At 37.9% G+C, this 19,467-nt stretch overlaps 2 protein-coding genes across 14 annotated transcripts in view; both read left to right on the forward strand.

Moving 5' to 3' along the window:
- FYTTD1 (forty-two-three domain containing 1) overlaps positions 1-2,276 on the forward strand; it is a 32,393-nt gene extending 30,117 nt beyond the window's left edge. For both annotated transcript variants that reach the window (XM_067738623.1, XM_067738624.1), the window contains one exon: positions 204-2,276. In XM_067738623.1, the coding sequence (XP_067594724.1) occupies positions 204-302 (99 nt within the window). In that variant the 3' untranslated portion in view covers positions 303-2,276. The remainder of the gene's footprint in view (positions 1-203) is intronic.
- Positions 2,277-7,733: 5,457 nt separating this feature from the next.
- Positions 7,734-19,467, forward strand: part of LRCH3 (leucine rich repeats and calponin homology domain containing 3) — a 115,869-nt gene continuing 104,135 nt past the window's right edge. For 11 of the 12 annotated variants that reach the window (XM_067738605.1, XM_067738608.1, XM_067738610.1 and 8 more), the window contains exon 1: positions 7,734-8,038. In XM_067738605.1, the coding sequence (XP_067594706.1) occupies positions 7,777-8,038 (262 nt within the window). In that variant the 5' untranslated portion in view covers positions 7,734-7,776. The remainder of the gene's footprint in view (positions 8,039-19,467) is intronic. The other variant, XM_067738615.1, reaches the window with a different exon arrangement.

Consider the following 19,467-nt stretch of genomic DNA (forward strand, 5'->3'; position numbering starts at 1 on the left):
CAACTTAACTAACTTCTCTAAACTTCACTAAATTCACCTATTTCATATGGTGTTTGTTAGAATTAAAGGAGTTCATACATATAAATATTCAGGAAATGTTAGCTGTTTTTACTATGAATCACCATTATGATCACATTATTGTTCCAAAGCAAATGTGGCTTACAGGCAAGTTGTTAATTTTTGTTTTGTTTCGTTTTCTCTAGACAGGGATGACTTTAAATGAGCGATTTGGGATCCTGAAGGAACAAAGAGCCACTCTCACTTTCAACAAAGGAGGAAGCCGCTTTGTAACTGTGGGATAGGTCCCATGTCAAAGGGACTTTTGAGTGATGACTCTTTTAAAAATCGAATTCTTTGAAGAGTGCATCACAGAAATTCAAGAAACTTTATTTCAAAATATTCACAAGGCTAAATAACTCTTATTTTTTATTTTTGAAGTTGTTGTTTTTTTTTAACATGTATAAATAATGCCCTGAAAGAAAAACAGGGACTATACCTATATGTTCTTAAAGATTTCATGGTTGGCCCAGACAGAACAATTCTCTATTTGACTTCTTTGGTTTCTCATGCAGCAGAAAGAAGGCGGAAAGATAGAAGTTGATTATTTTTATGATAGTGGTATTTAGGATCTCATCACCTTTGCCCATTGTTTTACACTTTGCCATGGTAAATCTTGGTCTTCAGGATTTGAAGTAGGTCCCTTTGTTGCTGTCACTTATTCTTTAATAGTGTTGATGTAATAAGTGCAATTGACTTTTCTTCATTAGGGATATAAAAAAATTATTAGAATTCCAGTTTGGGGGTTTAAGGTTTATGGGAATATCTGAACTTGGTTCATTTTTCAAATGTTAGGTTAATCCTCCAGAGTTTAAGGATTAAGTAAATTAAGGATTAAGTAAATCCTTAATGCTGAACTTTTAACAAGAAATGTGACTCTAGGCATAGGCTCAGTTTAAAATGTTAGTGTTTTTAGTGTTTGAAAGCTATAAATGGGTGTTTACAAGGTTATCTGATAGAGAGCCTCCTCTGAGGAAAGTCTAGTGTAAAAATCTGATAATTTGTGTTTAGGAAATGAAGAAAGCATGAGAGGAAGTAGCAGGTGGAAGACAGGTAACTGAGGAGAAAAACTTTAAAACCTAGGTCACAGGTATACTGTTTGGATTTAGTGTAGTCTTGAGTCTAGTGTCCACAAAGAATTCTTCAAATGATATTTATAATTATAATTTTAAAATGGATTGAGTCCCTTAAATATTTTGATAGTAAAATTAGCCATAAAGCCCTAGACTTCTTTTTAGAGAAGTTGAACTTTAAGTTTGCTAAATTAAACAGTATACAGCTCTAAAAATAAAAATGTATATGTCACCAGGTAAAAAGTGCAAAATGATAATAGAGTTACATTATAACCTTGTTTTGTACCTTTGCTTTTGATTTCTTGTATAAAGTTCAGGTATTTAGGGTGAGAAGAGGGTTTTCCCCCCACACTCTGGAGGGTTAGGAGGAGTTAGTTCGTTGTGCCAAGCTAGTGCTAAACGTCCTTAGATGGTTGTAAATTATAAGTTAGGGTATAATGCCAAAACGCAGCAAAATAGACTACACGTTACAAGTTTGGTCATTTTGAAGCTTAACTTTTTGGTTTGCTATAATGTTGAAACCTCTAAGTAGGTGTTAGTTTCCAAACAGTGTATTATTAGTGTTGATTTTCCCTGTTAAAAAAACACGAAACATTAAGTCATGGCTCCTGCCTGCTTTGCGGTGTGTACTAGACTTCATTGTTGTCTCTCATGCTCCTTGGGTTACTTGGTTTATGCTAGCCACGGAAAGCTATCAATAACAGTTTCCTGCTTATACCAAAGAATTAAATCTGATCCTTAATATCTGGTATTTCGCTTGTAAGTCTACTGATAAGGGATTATTGGAAGCCAGTCATACAATTTGAAAGTAAACTGTAGTCTCTCCATAGGCTGAGGACTCAGTGCAAAACGTTTGTGCAAGTATGAATGCTTAGATTCGATCTATGAACAATACATTTTAGACTGGTTGAGAATTACTGGTAACTTATTTTGAAGCAAAGGAAAAACAACTGAGCACGAGTTTGCTGTCTTTAGAACAGTTTGTGAAAATATGGTATAAAGATGTTTTCGTTTTCTTGTTATTTTAAATATTATTGTACAGAGCTATTATTAATGCCTTTTTTTAATCTTAAAAATTGCCCCAAATATTGATATTAAGTGTATCAAACAAAGTGTCTTTGGTATATTAAACTTTTGCTCTTCATGCATCTGTAATTCATTTTCTTTTTAAATACAGAATCTTGCCTTTGTTACAGCCAAATTAAAATTCTTGAGTGCTAACATGTTGTATATAAACAAAAGAATATGCTTTTTTGGAGGAAAATTTTCCCTTCTTGGAATGTGGTTATAATTATCCTTTTTCAGTTCTTAAAGCTTTTTTTTGTTTTTTTAACAGGATGCAACTTAAATTTCCCTTTGCATCAAGGTGTATCCAAAACATTGATGCAGTGCATCACAAAATGAAAGTTTATATTTAATAAGGAGATGCTTTACACTGTACTTTTTGGCATTTTTTGGAAAAGTTGCATTTAGATTTATTCTGAAGCTGTTCATTTTTAACAAATAAAATATTACAGGTCTTACATGGTTTATTCTTAGCTATAAAGATTGAGTTGTGGTTTTTAGATTGTTCTGTGTTACAAAGAAGTTTGTAATGACTATAATTTTTAGGGTTTGAAAAGCTACCTACCAATTAAATTGGTAAATCAATCTAGACTCATATTGACCTCCCACTGACTACCTTTTGACTATTTCATTCATAGCTCCAACAGGAAGTAGCCAGGAGGAGTTAGAATAGAGAATTGAATTTACTTAGAATGCAGTATATTAGGCTGAATGAGCCTTTAGAGATCATCCAGCTTAACCCCTCTCTTTACATCTTGGTTCAGTGAGACCCAACTTTTCAAGACTTGTGTGTGGTAGAGTCACTTTTTAAGCTCAGATCTTTTAATTATCAGTTCATAATAAACTTCCTGTGAATTGAACACCCACAGAAAGTAGTGGAATTGTGTGCGGCTTGTCAGATACCTAAGAATTGGTAGTAGCCATGCTTTAGCCTTTGTAGCACTGTAAGTAAATACACTCGCCAGTGATGATTATGAGATTTCATCACTTTGGTATTCCAGTTAGGTAGACCTATTAGAAAAGGCCAGTGCTCCTAATCAAACATTATGTATTTTTTTCTAATAGGCATAAACTTTGCCACAATTTTTATTATAAATTATATGATTAATTATAATCATAAAATACTTCTGGGCATCCCTGGTGGCGCAGCGGTTGAGAGTCCGCCTGCCGATGCAGGGGACACGGGTTCGTGCCCCAGTCCGGGAAGATCCCACATGCCGCGGAGCCTGCGCGTCCGGAGCCTGTGCTCCGCAACGGGAGAGGCCACAACAGTGAGAGGCCCGCGTACCGAAAACAAAAAAACACTTCTAAGTATGAAGAAACTTAGACTTTATTGCCCAGTGGTTATTTTTTGTTATAATAGATACGTATATCATATTTTGCTGTCAATAGCTTTGTAATTCACACAGCATACACAGTGTCAGGGTTACTTTTGTTCTGATTTATATTACTCTAAGGAGATAAGAGGAGAGGAAATAGCTGACTTTGCACTACAGAGAATGAATACCATACATTCTGAATGCAGGCAGTATTAGAGCAGAAAATGATTCCTTTATTTGTGATCAGTCTACCTTCAAAGTTTCATCAGAATTACATGATTACTTGTTTATTGCCACTGTAAAAAAAATGAAGCATGTGATTTAAGCTTTCCTTAAAATCAGGTTCTTTTTGCATAATCAGTTTGGAGTTAGCCCCTTTTTAGAAATGATAACAAAAAACCCAAAGCATTTACAACAAGAATTTTGGACTATTGCAGACCATTAATAGGGATTTAAAGATTTGTTTATAAATTGTTGGCTTCGAATGTTTCTTTTTTTCCCTGCCATTACAGTTTACTTTCTATCTGAAATCTATTCAGCTAAAAGCTTGATAAAACAAGGAAATGTGATACCATTCTGGAACTGAAATTCCTTTTTCTCAATGTATTTGGATGAGGTTTACTATTGTTTAAAGATGAACAGGAAAACTGTTTCCCTAGTGTGTATGTGTTTAATTTCTACTTCCACTTCTGTTTTCCTCTAAGAAGAAAACCACATTGTCTAAATTTTCTTGTATAAAGTTTTAAAAAGTCAACTATTAGTGATTCTTATTAAAGGAGTCAGAAAGGGTAAGACCAAACATTTATTGAATATATTCAACAAACCAGTTTCTGTGCTTTATATTTGAAGAGAATGGGATTGACCAAGATTTTAATCCTACTGCTTTGAGTTTATGAAGTGAGACCTTAAAGGAGTAGCCATAATATATTTCTAGTGAGTGAAGGTAGGGAAAGGACTTTATTTCTGCATGATGGGAGATGCAGAGCTGGAGAGAGTTACTGAGATTGGAGTGAAACTCTTGTCCCTAGTGTTCAATGAGTAAACTTTCAGCCTGTAAAATACACAAGAAGAAGCAGGGAAGTTCTCTATATTATTCCTAACATTCAGTAACCCCCATTGCCTATTTTTTCATCTCCTGCTTCCAGACCACAGAGCAGTAGTGGAATAAGTTATAAATCCTTGTATCCCTTTTGCTCACAGCCCTTTTTTTTTTTTGCGGTACGCGGGCCTCTCACTGTTGTGGCCTCTCCCGTTGCAGAGTACAGGCTCCGGACGCGCAGGCTCAGCGGCCATGGCTCACGGGCCCAGCCGCTCTGCGGCATGTGGGATCTTCCCGGACCGGGGCACGAACCCGTGTCCCCTGCATCGGCAGGCGGACTCTCAACCACTGCGCCACCAGGGAAACCCCCTCACAGCCCTTTTGCACCTGTTTCTCATCACTTCTTTTATTCATCACTAGACTCTGGTGAATGCCCTACAATGACTCCATTTCCTTTACCTCATTCTCACAAGATGATCTTGTCCCTTGCTTTATGTAGAATATTGAGGGAGTAGGATGAGAATTCCTTCATATTCTACCTTTACTTTGTAGATGAAACTACAAATCCTTAGAAGGCTCAAAATTAACTTCTTGATCTATCTTTTCTTCCAGCCTTTATGTAGGACTATTTCTCATATATTAATAATAGTATATATATAGCATCTTCATTTTTCTTGTATCCACAGGCCTCTGTTTTGGCCTTCAAATATCTACACACTTAATGTCTACAGATATTTTGGCCTTAATGAGACCCTGTTCTCAAAAATTGTAATTCTTTTTTCTCCTAACCTCCTCTGCTGTATTAGCACATAAACTCCTATTGATACACTCAGTCTAGGATATGGAAGATAATTATATAGAGTTAAACATATTAAGAACCTTAAAATCTAATTGGCTAGACAAAGTGACAAAAGTCTATAAACTTGGTCAGAAGTTCAGAGACCAGGATTAGCATGGTATGTTGTAATTACAATGAGATGTGCAGGTAGATAGGAAGAATGAGGCCATATTATAGAGAATTTGTCTGAAGAATTTGGTGTAAATGTGGAAGGTAATAGGTAATCAAATATAGATGACATCTGTGCATTTTAAATATCTGGCAACTTTCTATAGCATTGTAACATTAATATGGAATATATGGTTATGCTTTTAATTATTGTGGTTGAAATAGCTCTAAAAAAATATAAAATGAGGACCTGCTCTTTAAATAGCCTAAAGTCTTTCTAAGAGTAAAAGAACAATTTTAGGAGTCCAGAATAACAGAAACCAACTCATGCATTGGATAAATGTTACTTGCCAGGGATGACCATGTTCATAAGAGACATTGAATGAGGAACTTGTCGATGAGGAAACTAGAGCAGAGTATCAAGAATTCACAGAACAGGGCTTCCCTGGTGGCGCCGTGGTTAAGAATCTGCCCGCCAATGCAGGGGACACGGGTTCGAGCCCTGATCCGGAAGATCTCACATGCCGCGGAGCAACTAAGCCTGTGCGCCACAACTACTGAGACCTGTGCTCTAGAGCACGTGAGCCACAACTGCTGAGCCCGCATGCCACAACTACTGAAGCCCATGCGCCTAGAGCCTGTGCTCCACAACAAGAGAAGCCACCGCAATGAGAAGCCTGCACATGGCAACAAAGAGTAGCCCCTGCTCGCCACAACTAGAGAAAGACCACGCACAGCAACAAAGACCCAACGCAGCCAAAAATTAATTAATTAAAAAAAAAATTTCACAGAACAACTCTCCGAGCAACCAATACTAATCAGCTTTGGCACCGAGATTAAACATTTTTACAATCTTTTCCATGTAGGAGTTGGGTAAGTGCTAATGAAGGTTTCATTGAAGAGCCCGACCTTGAATAATGGACCGGATCTCTCTAACCTTATTTTCTTTCACTCTCTGACATGAACTTTTTGGCCTGTGGCAATGTTCTCCACAAGAACCATTATAAATCATACCTGGATGTGTTCATGCTGATATTCCTTTAAATTTAGAGTATTGCTCTCACCTTCCAGCCTTTCTTCAGGTTTGTTTCAAAACCTCATTCGACGTACAAGATTGCTTTTCTCTGAATTCTGATGGCTAATACCCACCACTTCAACTTAGCCCTTTTTGTGGTTTTAATCTCTAATTGGCTTATTTGTCTGGATTTCATAATTACATAATAATCTAGGAAAAACTGACAGTCTATTTCCCACAGAAAATACTAGTTGATTGTAGGGGAAATTTACATCATTTAGCAGGAATGGCTTAAATGTGTGAAAGAAACAAGAATATGCTGAAGACTGGTTGCAGTATATGTAAGGTCTAATTGGTTTAAAATGAAGTGGTGGGAATTCCCTGGTGGTCCAGTGGTTAGGACTCCACTGTTTCACTGCAGAGGGTGCGGGTTCAATCCCTGATCGAGGAGCTAAAATCCTGCAAGCCACGTGGCGTGGGCAAAAAATTTTTTTAAATTTTTTAATCAAATGGAGTGGTATTTTCTACTTTTTCAGTAACAATGATTAAAAAAAAAACTTCAGTTCTATATTTCCCACATGTAGATTATGATCAGATCATTTTCTCTTCCTTAATTTTGGTTCCAGACTAAAATTTTAGACTTCAATGCCGTTCACCCAGCTTTGTTCAACAAAATTTTGCTTAAAGAACAGGTACTATTTAGGGTGTTTGTTTTATTTTCCTTAAGAAGCTATTTTGTACAAGGAAGAAGGTTTATACAACCCTTTCAATGAGAATTATGAAGTTTGGGACCCAGGTTAACACTTCTTTTTCCCTCAGGCAATAATAGTTAATAAATCCACAAGTCTCCATTAGGATCATTTGGCTTATAGAATGACAGAAGTCGAACGTTTCTCCTCTCACTGCCAAAGTTTCTGGCAGCAACGGTGTTAAGCCTTAATATTTACTCTAATCCTCCAGTGTTGAGGAAGGCAGGTAGAGAAATTCTGGTGAGAACAGTCGTCTGGAAGATTTTTTGTTGAGGCATGTTAGAAAGGCTGCTGGGAGCCTAAAGTAGGGAACTGCTCCAGATTTGTGAGTTCCGTTTTAATTTCCCTTGGAAACCTCACGTGGGCGGAGGCCAGCGCCTGGATGTGCGGGGCTGCACTGAAGCCCTGCCCATCAAGGGACCCGTCCGGGGTCTGTAAGCCCCTTTCCCCGCCCACCCATCATCTGGCCGCGCATGCGCTGAGCCGGCGGGCCGGAGAGTTGTCGGCTGGGAAATGGCGGCCGCGGGCTTGGTCGCTGTGGCTACTGCTGCAGAGTACTCTGGCCCAGTAGCGTCGGGAGGTAACCTCTCCGTTGTTAACTGCGGCCCGAACTCCGGGGCAGGCCCAGGTCCTGGCCCGGGCTCATGGAGCCGCTCCCTCGACCGAGCGCTGGAGGAGGCGGCGGTAACCGGGGTGCTGAGCCTGAGCGGCCGGAAACTGAGGGAGTTTCCCCGGGGAGCGGCCAACCACGACCTGACGGACACCACCCGGGCGGGTGAGTGGGGTGGGGGGTATCCCTGCCAACAGGAGGCCCGGGGCGCGGTCGGAGGCCGCCGCAGCCGATGCGGAGAATCGCGGGTCGTTACGTTAACTGGTCCCATTACTCCTGGTCTGGACCCAGGTACCGGGGAGAAGCCGACTGCCCCAACCCACCCAGCCCTGGGGCCTGCGGGCCAGACCCCGAGCCTGGGGCGAGGCGGACAGCAGCATCTCTTGAGAAGGAGGGCCATAGGGGACTGATGGGGAGTGTTTTACTCTCTTAGAAAATTAACTTGTGCCGCTGCTGAGGTAGACCCTTGCTCCGCCCCGGTTTTTGCAGGCCCTTTCGTATTGGGGATGCCAAATTGACTTTACTAAGATTTAGGTTTGTAGCACGCTCTTAATCGGAGTCGCATTGGTCGCTGCATTGTCAGGAAAGCATGACTCCCGCATAGGCGTTTTTTTTCAAGAGTTGTTGTTTTTAGTGTGAACCCGAACGCTTTAACTTTTCTTTCTCCCCTTCGTCTAGGTGACTTACCAAATGTACTTGCAAAAATAACGAGAGCCCACCTTCAGACTCTCACTCCTTTCCTCTTTCCTCAGGCCCCCTTAAAAAAAGTTGAAGGAAGAAAACTGTTTAGAAAAGATGCATAGGTTGCCTACCGTATCTGTATTTACTGCTTTTTAAAAACAAACATCAGTTTGCCTTATACATATTTTTTTAACACAGAAAAGAAAATAAATTAGGTAGTATTTGGTTTTCTTAGTTGTAGAGAACAGTGTCTGGTTACTGAGGTGTTCAATATAATATGTTTCTCTTGTGTTTAAAATATAGCTTTCTCGGGGAGTAGATTAAAAACAGTCAATCCCCTTATATGTAGTGTGGTATGATGTAATTATTTTCATATACCTTTCCTAAGGTGTTAACTTCTATGTTTGTGCACTCATTAAAGATTGCTAAGTATTACATATGATTCACTTATTTTAGAAAGATAAGCAAAACTGTTACACTACTTCAAGAAACTATTCTTTCCAAAGAAACTTTTGCTCTAGTGTAAAATGGAAGGAATCAAATACCTATTTGTTTAATCTTTTTGGAAACAGTTGTACTGAATATAGTTTGTATTTTTTAGTGAATGACATTACGATTAAATTTTCTTGCTGATGTAAATATGAGCAGCCACTTGGCTTTTGCATGTATTCTGAGAGACAACATCTAAAATTGTCATTCATACCCCAGATTTCGCGATTTTGTTCAGGAGATGGCTATATGGCATATGACTGTTCAGGAGATGGATAGCATAGTGATTTCATATGGGCATGAGTCATTTCAGTATTAGTACATTAAGCATGGAGTTAAAGAATACGTTGATCACAGGAGTTTATCTGGCTCACTATCTTACCTGCTTTTAAATAGTTCTAGGACCAGTGTGTTTCGCCTTTAAGAAATATTTTTTTAACTAACAAAACCCAAAGGCATTTATGAAGAATAATAAGTAATCTCAATGAATTTTTTTCCTTACTATGCCCTGAATTTTTAATTTGTTATTATCCACACTTATTTTTATTACTTTAATAGTTTCTTTATAAACCAAATTTTTTGTTGGCTGACATTTTATCTGGCCAGAAAAAGTGTAGAGGGGAAGAAAAAGATTACAAGGTACTTTATAACCTATTAGACTAGATTAATTTCTAGCATGTTAGAAATATCACTTATTAAGTGTAAGAAATTTTTGGCAGACCTTGGTGAGTACAAAAATACTGAAATATTCTCTGAATTATTTTAAAGAGGTGATTTGATGTGGATAACATCATTGATTGAGTTTTCACTGTTTACTATTCATTGGTAGGTGTTTAAAATACATTGCCTTGTTAAATGCTTAACAACCAATGGATTAAATATTATTATCCCTCATTTACACATGAGGAATCACTCAGAATTTACAGATGAGTCACTCAGAAAGAATCATATAAATAATATTAGTGGCAGAATTTCAGCCCAGTTCCATCTTACTCTTTTCTCTCCACCAAGCCACACGGCCTTTTTACGTACAGATAGATATTACCATTCCTGTTTTTACAGATAGTGAAACCAAGGTTGGGAGAGAAAGATAATTTGCTCAAAGACCTGTAGCTAAAGGCCAAGGAAGGTGTTGTTAGCCGGGATTTGAGCCTAACTGAAATCCTGTTTGAGGTAACTCCAAAACCATAGACTACCTGTTACACAGGGTACTTTGAATTCAGACCCAACTTTTGTTAGCTAAAATGTTTTGTTTGGCCCTATAGAAAATTTAAAGCCAAAAAAATTATTTGAATGTTACATTAAACTTGCCACACGGTCTGTTCTTTCCTAATGTATAGAATGTATCTGGTAGAGCTGCTGTCCTTACATTTTAAGAAACAGCACATATTACCCATACCATTTATAACTTGACATGATTAGAATTCATCATGCAGCATTTTTTTGAGGTTTTCCCCTTCTGTTTGTTTTAAAAGGTAGATCTTTAGAAAAAGGGAAATATTTATTTGGGAATGAGTTACTTGATCCAGTGAACAAGGAAAATCTTAAAAGAAATCATGAAAGACTTTTGGGGGCAGAAAGGTTGTAGCTTGGATTTGGGGAGGCAGAAATGAGAAGGAAGGCCATTCCAGGCAGTGGAATGGGTCCCACCCCGACACAAGGGTGTGCACATAAGTCAGGGCTAGCCAGTCAATGTAGTCCATTCCTCTGGCAACAGTGATGGTTCAGAGATAGGCACATTTTCCTGTCAGCACATGAGAGAGTTAATTTTTTATTGGAACTATTGAGAAAGAGGCATGCTTTGAACTCTGGGGTTGCTGAGAGAATAGAATGTGAACCTGGAGTTGCCAATAAATTGAAAGCAGAGCCAAAAGATGGAAAGAGTGAGGCCAAGTTCTGATGGTAACCTTTGAACTTTTGGATCAATAGCCAGGCCTTAAGTTAGCGGTATCCTTGGACTTTCAAATTATGCAAGCTAATAAAATTCTTTTATTGCTTATTCTGAGTAGACTTTTTGAAACAAAATAGGAGTCCTGACTGATACAGTGAGACTGCTCTTGATGAAGTTGTGGGGAGGTCAGCTTGATCAGAATAAATGGTTGGATTAGAGAATATGAGAGCTACCTTTTGCATTTGAGGCAGCTAGATTGATGATAGGTTTGGAGAGAGGGAGAGTAGTCAACAGTCATTCATTCAACAAACATTTATTGACTAAGGGATTTTCAGGTGTAGATATACAAAGAGGACCAAGACACTCCCTGTCCTCGAAGAACTTAAGGGATCTAATGAAAGAATAAATAGATGTAAAGATTATTTGAATTGTCTAATAATAGCAAAACTTTATGTGTAAGGCATTATGCTAGATGATACAGTGGAAACAAAAACAAGAAGAGACTCTAACCTGTAAGCATTAAAAATCTAGTAATTTGTTTGGCCGGCTGCAATAACAATTCAGGAATGAAAAACAGAGATCACATTGGAAAATAAAAGTGTACAAATGCTGACTGAATTTATTTTTTTTAAAGAGACAGAATGCATCAAGTTGACTGAGCTATTAAACCTGTAGGACTAGGAAGGTGGTAATGCTACTGATAATAATAATAGTGAACATTTATTGAGCTGTTAGCATATTCCAGGTATTGTACTAAGCTGTATATGTAAAATGCACATACAAAAACCATGAGTTGTAAGTACTACTTTTAACCCCATTTTACATATGAAAAAATGTAGACTTGAGATTAATCTGATCAAGGTTACACAGCTAATAAATGACAGAACTGGGATTCAAATTCAGATACATCTGATCCTGAAACTTCTGTTTTTGATAACTAAGCCACTGACAAAGAAGTTTGCTACACAGTTTCTTTAGTTTGCCTGATACCTTTAAGTGTCTGGTAGCGCATCTAGTTAATCTTTAGCAGCAAATAGAAATGTAAATCTGGAACTTTTAAGAGTGAAGTTAGAACTATAGCATAAATTTGAGACAGTCATAATGAAGAGTTTATCTGATTCTTGGAGAAAGAGGGTCACTGGTAACCATGGGGTACACCAGCATTTAAAAAGGCAAGAAGAGGAATCAGCCTGAGAAAAAACCATAAACAAAGTTTTGTAACCAGGCCTGTACTAGAATTAGGAGAATCCTAAAGCCAAAGGAACCGTAGTAACCATCTTAAGTTATTTTACAGATGAGAAGCAGTCTCAAAGATTAAGACTTTGTTTAAGATTATATGTAGTGAAGTGGTGCTGTTTTACAGAAGGCAAATAGGGTCATAGTCGAAGGTGTAAGAAATCTTTTCTGAATGGAAGATCGAAAACAAGGAATCAAGGATTCAGCTTTGGGAAAAAGCCTGTGGTTGATGGCAGACGGGGAAGACTAAGATTACACAAAAAAAGGAAACAAATTGAGATGTAGTGGGTGAGCCAGGGTAACACAGTCTTATTGAAGCAGTGAGCGTTAAGGCTTTAAAGAATTGCGGGGGGTGGGGGTGGGGGTGGGGGCAGAAAAAAAGAACTGGGTACTTATTTCCCATGTAAAGAAGAATGAGGAGTGCCTGAAGGCCATTTAATTTTTCAAAAAAACAATCTGTAAACCACAAAATTATGGTTTTGTTAGTCTTGGAAATATGCACTGGAATGCCAGGTCTTAAGTGGAAATCATATTTTTCTTGGATCCTTATTTATGTATATTTTGTATCAACCACAGTATATGTACTGTGAATTTTTCTACAACAGTGCTGTCCAATATGGTAGCTACTAGCCGTAAGTGGTTATTAAAATTAAAATAAGTTAAAATTAAAAAATTTTGTTCCTGGGCTTCCCTGGTGGCGCAGTGGTTAAGAATCTGGCTGCCAATGCAGGAGACATGGGATCAGGCCCTGGTCCAGGAAGATCCCACTTGCCGCAGGGCAACTAAGCCCGTGTGCCACAACTACTGAGCCTGCGCTCTAGAGCCCGTGAGCCACAACTACTGAGCCTGCGTGCTACAACCACTGAAGCCCACGCACCTAGAGCCCACGCTCTGCAATGAGAAGCCACCGCAATGAGAAGCCCGCGCACCGCAACGAAGAATAGCCCCCACTCACCGCAACTAGAGAAAGCCTGTGCGCAACAATGAAGACCCAACGTAGCCAAAAATAAATAAATAAATAAAATAAATTTTTAAAAATTAAAAAAAAATTTGGTTCCTTAGTTGTACTAGCCACATTTCAGGTGCTTAGTAGCCACATGTGTCATATTGGACAGCACATTAGACAGACCTATTGTCTGTTATGTTGGACAGCACAAATAATAGAATTTTTTCATCACAGAAAGTTATATTGGACAGTGATGTTGGGGCATACTGCCCTGAATAGAATTGAAATTTTCTTCTGCATTATTTATTTTATAAGTCATACTTCTTTGGGCAGTGTCTTTCTATATCCGTGAATACAATAAGCCACCATGGTCACTAGAAATGAAAACACCTAAATATGTTTGAGAAGGCCAGAGGCAAAGGGAGGAGGTAGCAGCAAATGGGGGCTCAATCATAATTACAAGATCTTTGCTAGCATCTCAGGGCTGGGAGGGGATATATAATTTTTTCTTTTAGAAATATCTTGTTAAAGGCTGCTGTTAAAGCATGTCATCTTTGTTAATAGGGGCATTAACTATATATCTGACACATTTATCATCCACTGAGTATTATGTGTTCAAATCAGGAAGCTTCTAAGAGCCTTAGCAATAAGAGAAGAGTAGAAAACACCAAAGCTAATTTTATTTGATTAATCAGACTTTCAATTTAGTATACTTAAAAATCATTCCTTCCGATATTAAGAGTTGTACATGCTCATTGTAGTACAAAAAGTTATAAAGAAGACACTAAAGATCATTTGTAATTCCACTTACCAGAGACAACTGGTAATGAAGCCTGGTTTGAAGTCTTCAAACTTTTTCTTCATGAAATATACATTCTCGGGGCTTCCCTGGTGGCGCAGTGGTTGAGAGTCCACCTGCCAATGCAGGGGACCACGGGTTCGTGCCCCGGTCCGGGAAGATCTCACATGCCGCGGAGCGGCTGGGACCATGAGCCATGGCCGCTGAGCCTGTGCGTCCGGAGCCTGTGCTCCGCAACGGGAGAGGCCACAACAGTGAGAGGCCCGCGTACAGCCAAAAAAAAAAAAATGTATATATATACACACACACACACACACACACACATTCTCACTTTTTAAAAACTAAAAATGGGATCATACAAAGGCTGTTTTATCATCTAATATTTTTTCACTACATGAGATACAATATCAGAAAATATAGATCTGTAGCATAATTTTTAATAGTAGTCCACTATAGATATACTGTCTTTTTTTTTTTTTCTTTTTTTTTTTGCAGTATGCGGGCCTCTCACTGTTGTGGCCTCTCCCGTTGCGGAGCACAGGCTCCGGACGCGCAGGCTCAGCGGCCATGGCTCACGGGCCCAGCCGCTCCGCGGCATGTGGGATCTTCCCGGACCGGGGCACGAACCCGTGTCCCCTGCATTGGCAGGCGGACTCTCAACCACTGCGCCACCAGGGAAGCCCTATACTGTCTTTTAATTGACCCTCGTGACACACTTCGGGATTGTTTCGACTCTCACCATTACAAATGATATTGCTGAGAGTAACTTAGTGCGTATGTCTTTGCAGACTTGTTTAATTATTTCCTTAGGATAAATTCCTAGAAATATAACTGATTGGTTAAAAGATGCATAGTTTTAGGGTTTTTTTTAATACAGATTGTAAAATTGTGCTTCCAAAAGGGTTGTTCAGCTTAGATTTATACCAGTAGTACATGAGTTGTCTTTACTTTGCACCCACTGATTTTATTCTTTTTGATCTGTGTCCGTCTGATAGATGAGAGATAATTTCTCCTTGTTCTGTATTCAGTGCATCTTGAGGAGTGTAATTTTTACTACAATAAGAAAGTAGTATATAAATACAAGGGGAAAATATTCTATTTTTTTCTATGTCCTTTTGTCATAGAACCAGCTGATGACAAACGATCAGAAGCTCTTTGTGCAAGTATATAAACTCCTGTATATTTAATTTGAATTCCTTTGTAATTGTAAGAGTAACACATATTTATTATAGAAAATTTAGAAAAACAAAATACACAAGGTAGAGAAAGGAAAAAAGGAATAATACTACTGCATAGATAAATCACTGTGAACATTTTGACATATTCTTCCAAGTTTTTTTTTTAATGCATGTATGTATATATTGAAAAACCTGGTATCAGCTTTTTGTGGTTTGCTTATTTCCACTTCATAGTATATTAGAAATATTATGTCATATCTATTAACATTTTCTTATCATAGAATTGTAATGGTTGCAGAGTATTTAATTGTATCTTTGTACTTAACCAGATCCCTTTTATTGGGCATTTAGACTATTTCTAATTTTTTATTGTTGTAAATAATACTATGACCACTTTATATATATAACTCTTTGCTTACATCTCTCATTATTATCTCTTATTGGATAAATTCCTAGAAGTGAAATTGTTCTAACAAATTATATGCAACTTTTAAAATGTTAAGTAAACATAATTTACAAACAAAATTACAAAAGCAGTTACTCATAGAAACAGTGTTGCATATTATATGTAATTCAACTAGGTTTATAGGCCACCCACAAAAAAAGTAATTTTTTTCTAAACACGAAAGTCAGCTTAACTCACATTTCATACCTCTTTATACCTAAAAACGGTGATCTCCCACATGTCTCTCTCTCTCTCTCTCTGTCTATGAAGAGTGTGTGTTAATGACACAAATTTTTATTGAAGTACCTCTAATCTCAGAGAAGATCTGGGGTATAGAACTTGAAGTTGCCTTAATAGGGAACTTGAAATTTGAAGGCTTGGAATTTTATTAAGAATTCTACCCTATATTATATGTTCATGCTTGTTTTAATACAAATCTGTGGCTTCAAATTACCCACCATTAAGGAAGACCAAACCAAGTAAGTTTCTATTATGTTATTCTGTTGCTTTCTGTAATCCACCTCTCCCCCCACCACCCCCAGTATGCTAGTTCCACAAGTATAGATATAATATTGTATATACTACTACTCTTTATAACAGGGTTTCTGTGGAAATACACATATTGAATTGCAATGTGGGATGCTAAGAACACATCTCAGGAAACAACATTTATAACTCCCCTCTTACAGCTTTACCTCCTGTTTGGAATGAGAAATCCTAAAGCTCTAATATAGTCTCATCCACATGCTTCTTCCTTTCTCTTCTGCTTGAGGAACAGCACAATTTTTATATTGTACTGACACAATGGAAGAGACTTAAAAAGATTACTTGTGTCCTTCCCCACCCCCACTCCCCTCCCCTCCTGCAACAGACACATGTTTTATAAAGAGAAGCAGAGACCATGGGGAAGATCATGGCTGTTGGGTATAAAGCCATCTGAAATAAGATTTAAATTTATCTTTGGGGAAAAATCTGACCTCAACTGTACTGGCATTGTTTTTTAAATAGGAAGGGTAAATAGTAGGATGGTGCCTTTAGGAGGGGTGAGAAGATGTGTTATAGATCATCACAAAATCAATGTTGAGACTAGAAGAATGGCAGCAGTGTTGGGGCCAAGGATTTGTTTCCTAGGGTTCATTTCCTTTTACCGTGGCTGTATTTGGGGGCTAGATGGTTAATATTATCGCATATTATAACGTGAAATAGGACTTTTAAGTAGTAACATACGTGTTCATTATTTTTTCAGTTCATTTATGAAGCAGTTATTCCACTGAAGCTCGGAAGAAAATATATGGTTAATATGGTAATTCACAAAAGGAACATTATTTTGAGTTCCTAAAGTAGCCAGTGATATCAAATGCAATGCTACTAATTTTAGAATCATAAAACCAGTCCTAAAAATTTAAGGCATTTCCTTACTTTTAACTTTCTCCCTTGCTCCTGTAAATTTGTAGATTTTTATTATTTGAAGGAAATGTTAAACCAAGGATTTTAACTGGTTAAACATATTTCTTACAAAAACTAGGTAATTGAGTTTTTTCATTAAAAACGGGTTTTTAAAAATGACCTACAATCATAGAGAGTGAAAATATAAGCCACAGAGTAAGAGATTTCTAATAAATACAAAAAACAAATGCTATCCAGAATATGTATAGAATTTCTACAAACAAGAAGATAACACAATAGAAAACTGAGAAAACACTTCAACTGGTACTTCACTAAAGAGGAATTACAAATGACCGATAAATATGTGAAAACCTGCTCAATCTCATTAGTAATCAAGGGAATGGAAAATAAAACCAAACTGAGGTACTTCTCACAGATTGACAGTACCAAGTACTAGAAAGAAAGTAGAGTTGTCCCTCAGTATCCTCAGGGGAATGGTTCCAGGACCCTCCACAGATACCAAAATCTACGGATGCTCAATTCTCTTATATAAAGAAGGCATAGTATTTGTATATAACCTATGCACATTCTCCCATATACTTTAATTCATCTCTAGGTTACTTGTAAGATTTAATACAATGTAAATGCTGTGTAAATAGTCGCTGGTGCATAGCAGATTCAAGTTTTGCTTTTTGGAACTTTCTGGAATTTTTTCCCCAAATATTTTCAATCCGAGGTTGGTTGAATCTGCAGATGCAGAACCCACAGTTACTGAGGGCCGAGTATAGAGAATTGGGGGCACTCATACAGTGCCAGTGGGAGTTGAAACATACTTAGTAAAGTTGAAAATACACATACTTTGTAAGCCAGAAATTCCAGGCTCTGAGGTACATACCCCAGAGAAACTTGTAGAAGTACACCAGGACATATGTATAAGAATGTTCATAACATTGTTCGTATTTGACAAAATAGAAACAACCCAAATGATCATCAATAGAATGGGTAAATCAGTTATGGTATATTTATGTGATTTCACAGCAGTGAAAATGAATAAGCTACAACTGCATGTAATTACATAGATGAACCTTGGAAACATGTTGAGCAAGTGAAGTATATGACACTATATATGCAGCACAAATATATTTAAATAAAGTTCAAAAACAAGCATAATCATTCATAAGTGCTAAAACTAAAAGCGCAAGGAAATGATTGCCATAAAAGTTAGGATAATGGTTACTTGTAGGTGAAAGGGAAAACGTTAGAGGAAAGGAGGCAGTGGGTTAAAGGTGCGTGTATTTCTGAAGTACTGAAAATATTCTTTTTTTTTCCTTTATAACATTTTTTCTATGCCATTTACTTGTTGCTTTTTTTTATTATAAATTTATTTTTGGCTGCATTGGGTTTTTGTTGCTGCATGAGGGCTTTTCTCTAGTTGCAGCTAACGAGGGCTACTCTTCGTTGGGGTACACGGGCTTCTCATTTGCGATGGCTTCTCTTGTTGCAGAGCACGGGTTCTAGGTACGTGGGCTTCAGTAGTTGTGGCACGTGGGCTTCAGTAGTTGTGGCTCGTGGGCTCAGTAGTTGTGGCTCATGGGCTCCCTAGAGCACAGGCTCAGTAGTTGTGGCGCACGGGGTTAGTTGCTCTGCGGCACGTGGGATCTTCCGCGACCAGGGCTTGAACCTGTGTCCCCTGCATTGGCAGGCAGATTCTTAACCACTGTGCCACCAGGGAAGCCCGAAAATACTCTCTTCTTTAACCTACATTCATCACCTATATGGTTGTTCACTGTATACTTATGTTAAAAATTGTATATTTATGGTTTATTTACTTTTTTCATGTACTTCTTTATTTAGGCTTACTTATTCATTCTTAACTCGTGTATTACTCATAGCACCTCTTCTTTTTTACCTTCTCTTTTTCCATCTCCTCTCTTTACCATCCCCCTTCCCCAGTCAGGCACTTTTCTTGCTTCACAAAGAACAGTATTTTTTACTGTCACAATGAACAATACTGTCTTTTTTCATACTAGATTGGGAGCTTCTTAAAGAAGGTATATTAGTTTTCTCTTGCTGAATAAAAAAACCATTATAGACTTAGCAGCTTAAAACAACATTCATTTATTACCTTACATCTCTTTAGGTCAGAAGACTGCACTTAGCTGAGTTATCTACTCATGGTCTTACAAGACCAAAATCAATGTGTTGGCCAGGCTGAACTCTCATCTGGAGTCTTAGGGGAAGAATTTTCCGGATCATTCAGATATTGGCAGAATTCAGTTCCTTGCAGTTATAAAATTGAGGTCCCCATTTCCTTGCTGGTTGTTTTGGGGCTGCTCTGAGGTTCTGGAAGCTATCCACATTCCTACAACATGGCCGCCTCCACCTTCAAGCCAACAGTGGTATGTCCTGCTTGGAATCTCTGACTTCTGCTATCAGCCAGAGGACTTATTTGATGAGATTGGGTCTAGCCAGATTATCTCTCTTTTGTTTAATTCAGAGTCAGTTGATTAGTAATTACTTAATCATATCTGCAAAATCCCTTC

The sequence above is a fragment of the Pseudorca crassidens genome, chromosome 5, assembly GCF_039906515.1.
Source record: "Pseudorca crassidens isolate mPseCra1 chromosome 5, mPseCra1.hap1, whole genome shotgun sequence".
Taxonomy (NCBI): Eukaryota; Metazoa; Chordata; class Mammalia; order Artiodactyla; family Delphinidae; genus Pseudorca; species Pseudorca crassidens.